The 3,595-nt window shown below is 43.6% G+C and overlaps 1 protein-coding gene across 1 annotated transcript; it reads left to right on the plus strand.

Annotated features, from left to right (window-relative positions):
- The first annotated feature begins 251 nt into the window (after window positions 1-251).
- Window positions 252-1,211, plus strand: LOC136653156 (putative olfactory receptor 2B8). Its single transcript, XM_066630070.1, has one exon. The coding sequence runs from the start codon at window positions 252-254 to the stop codon at window positions 1,209-1,211; it is 960 nt and encodes a 319-aa protein (XP_066486167.1).
- The last annotated feature ends 2,384 nt before the right edge of the window (window positions 1,212-3,595 follow it).

Raw genomic sequence — 3,595 nt, forward strand, 5'->3', positions numbered from 1 at the left:
AACAGTTATTTCCCCCCACCCCCAGGAAGCTGTAGATTGCATGATTGTATTTCTTCTTGTAATGATCTAGCCCATACGATTCTGTTTCCTGAGTGTAAAGTGCCACAGATTATGAAGGTGTACTATATAAATGGACTGCCTGCAAACTCAATAGCTGCCTGCCTTTTACATTTTATTTTTGCTTTGTGAAATAGCCAGCATTCACAGTAGAAACTGCTATGTCCTGTCCTACCAAAGAACTCTAATTGAAGATGGACTCCACCAATCCTATACAAAGACAGAACCAAACAGGTATCACAGGATTCGTCCTTTTGGGATTATCTGTTGACCCAAAGAACAAGAGGCTTCTGTTTGCTATAGGCTTCTGTTTGCTGTTAATCTACCTGTTGACTTTGGCAGGGAATCTAGTCATCATTATATTGATCAGAGTTGACCAACACCTCAAAGCTCCCATGTACTTTCTCTTGGGCAATCTCTCTTTCATTGAGATCTGTTCCACATCCACCACACTCCCAAAGGTGTTGTGGGACTTCTTGCTGGGGGACAAGTCCATCTCCTTCATAGGATGTGCACTACAAATGTATTTCTTTGCCACTTTAGGAAGTACAGAGTGTGTGCTCCTCTCAGTGATGGCATATGACCGTTATGCTGCTATCTGTCATCCTCTCCAGTATACACTGATCATGAGCCAGCCCATATGTTGGAGTCTGCTTGCAGCTTCCTGGATTATTGGCAACTTCAATTCTGTTATCAACACATCACTTGTCTTTTCCCTAACTTTCTGTCACTCCAATGAAATTGACCATTTCTTCTGTGACATTCCTCCTATTCTGCATCTCTCTTGCTCTGATGTAGTTCTTGTCCAGTTGATGATCTTCACCGTCTCTGCATTTCTTATGATTGTGCCTTTCTCCCTGATCCTTCTTTCCTACATCCTCATTGTCTCTTCTGTGCTCAAGATCCGCAGAGCCAGTGGTAGGATAAAGACATTCTCCACTTGTATTTCTCACCTCACTGTGGTGAGCATCTTCTATGGCACCATCATCTACACCTACCTGCGACCCTCCTCCAAACATTCCTTGGATGAAGATCGCCTGGTTTCTGTGTTTTATGCTATCATTACTCCACTGTTAAACCCCCTGATCTACTGCTTTAGGAACAAGGAAGTGCAGGGGGCACTTTGGAGAGCACTTGGGAAGAACATGTTGTAGGTTTAGGTTTAGGAAGATGATATTCACCAGAAAGTGTGTTTTTAAAGGCGCAATCCTAACTCACTTTCCAGCATTGACATAAGGGCAATGCAGCTTCGAGGTAAGGGAACAAATATTCCCTTACTTTGAGGAGGGCTCTCTGAGTGCCACTCAACTGCAGGATGCCCCATACATCCCATTGGCACAGCTATGCCAGTGCTGGAAAATTTCTATGTTTTTTGTTCCTTCACATTAGCCTCCTGCTGTTTCTGACACAAGCCAGAAACAAGCCACTCGTAGCCAGTAGTGGCAGCAACACTGCTGGATTACTGGAATATTCAACTCCATTTAACGCAGCCTTGGTTTTTGCCCTGGACTTCTGTCATTCCAACCAAATAGACTACTTTTTCTGTGACATTCCACTCTGCATCTCAAGCTCTGACACAAAACCAAGCAAATGATTACTTTCCCTTCCTCTGGATTGTTGGCTGACACACTTTTATTTGAAGCACAACTATTGACACACTATTATTTGAACGGGCATGCTTAACTGCACATGGATGCAATGGAATGTGCCTACCAAAAGACCTACCCAGTGATAATCAGTTTGGGCCAGTGGCCAGAGGCCTCAGATTCCGCAGGCCTCAAGGAAGTACACTGTTCGGTTGCTCAGAGCAATCACTTCCCCTCCCTCATTCTAGCTGGCTGGTTTGAAAGAAGATTTGCCTTTGCTTTTGTTTCTTGGAACATTCCATGAATGGTTGCATCTTACAGCACACTTGAACCTGTAAAAAAAGCCACATCCTGGGAGCTTCTTGACTTGTAAGCAACTTCATTAGTAACAAAAAATAAGGGTCCCTAATTCTAGTTATCCTTACCACTCCATGGCCAAACTGAATGGAGGTGCTGGCCCCTGTTGCCTCACCCTCAGGAGTACGTAAAACAAGCAGAGGCCCCATCTGCACTGGGGGGGATGATCACTAAACAGACATGAAGGCACAAAAGTACGATCCGTGATGAGTTCATCCTACAAAGCCCCTATATTTTCCTATGGGAATTTAGTCTATAGAAAGCTGAGTCACAGACTCATTGTTTACTCTCTAACTGATCTCTGTTTGCTTTGCATTGAGCTTGCCATGACCCATGCTTGTGTTTTAGGAAGCCTGCTGGTGTTGTATTAAGTGCCCCGATATCCTAGAACAACCATGCCAACCGGACTAGTAATCAAATTCTCTTCCTTTCCAGTCTTTTTTTCTCTTCTTCCCTCCCTTGCTGTCCTTGAAGACAACCAAGAAACCCCTGCTTTAGCATCCACTGAGTAGGCACTCTCCCAGCCAAAAGCCACCAGGGAGCAATGGGCACTTGTTATACAGGTGTTAGATAGGCACTACACAGGCGCTATACAGGTGCTACATAGGCGCTATATAGGTGTTAGATAGGTGCTACATAGGCACTCTATAGGTGCTACATAGGCACTATATAGGTGTTAGATAGGTGCTACATAGGCGCTATATAGGTGTAAGGTGCTAAATAGGTGATACAGGTGCTAGATAGGCACTAGATAGGTGTTAAATAAGCGTTAAATAGGCACTAGACAGGCGTTATATAGGTGTTAAATAGGCGTTACACATGTGTTAGATAGGTGCTATATAGGTGTTAGGTGCTAGATAGGTGCTATATAGGTGTTAAATAGGCACTAGAGAGGCGGTATATAGGTGTTACATAGGCACTAGATAGGCACTAGATAGGTATTAGATAGGTGCTATATAGTTGCTACATACGAATTATATAGGTGTTACATAGACGCTATATAGGTGTTACATAGGTGCTAGATAGGTGCTGTATAGGTGCTACATAGGTGTTAAATAGGCACTAGAGAGGCACTATATGTGTATATGTTCAGCTGGATCTCACACAATGTCTGCAACCCTTTGAGGTGGGATCAGGGCCTTAGATAGGGAGTCAGCAGTTTGCCTCCCCCAGCATTTTTTCCAAATCTGTCCTCTTTATCTAATCTGGTGCCTATATAGATAGGTGTTATGCAGGTGTTAGATAGGCACTACACAGGTGCTATACAGGTGCTACATAGGCGCTATATAGGTGCTACATAGTCACTATATAGGTGCTACATAGGCGCTATATAGATGTTATATAGGTGCTACATAGGCGCTATATAGGTGCTACATAGGCGCTATATAGGTGTTAGATAGGAGCTACATAGGCGCTATATAGGTGTTAGGTGCTATATATGTGATACAGGTGCTAGATAGGCGCTAGATAGGCGCTAGATAGTGTTAAATAGCCACTAGACAGGCGTTATATAGGTGTTAGATAGGCGCTATATAGGTGTTAGATAGGTGCTAGATAGGCGCTACACAGGTGTTAGATAGGTGCTATATAGGTGT

Source organism: Tiliqua scincoides, chromosome 5, assembly GCF_035046505.1.
Source record: "Tiliqua scincoides isolate rTilSci1 chromosome 5, rTilSci1.hap2, whole genome shotgun sequence".
NCBI classification, from domain to species: domain Eukaryota; kingdom Metazoa; phylum Chordata; class Lepidosauria; order Squamata; family Scincidae; genus Tiliqua; species Tiliqua scincoides.

Coding starts and splice junctions, on each gene's coding strand:
- LOC136653156 (XM_066630070.1), top strand. CDS start 252: ATGGACTCCACCAATCCTATACAAAGACAGAACCAAACAGGTATCACA.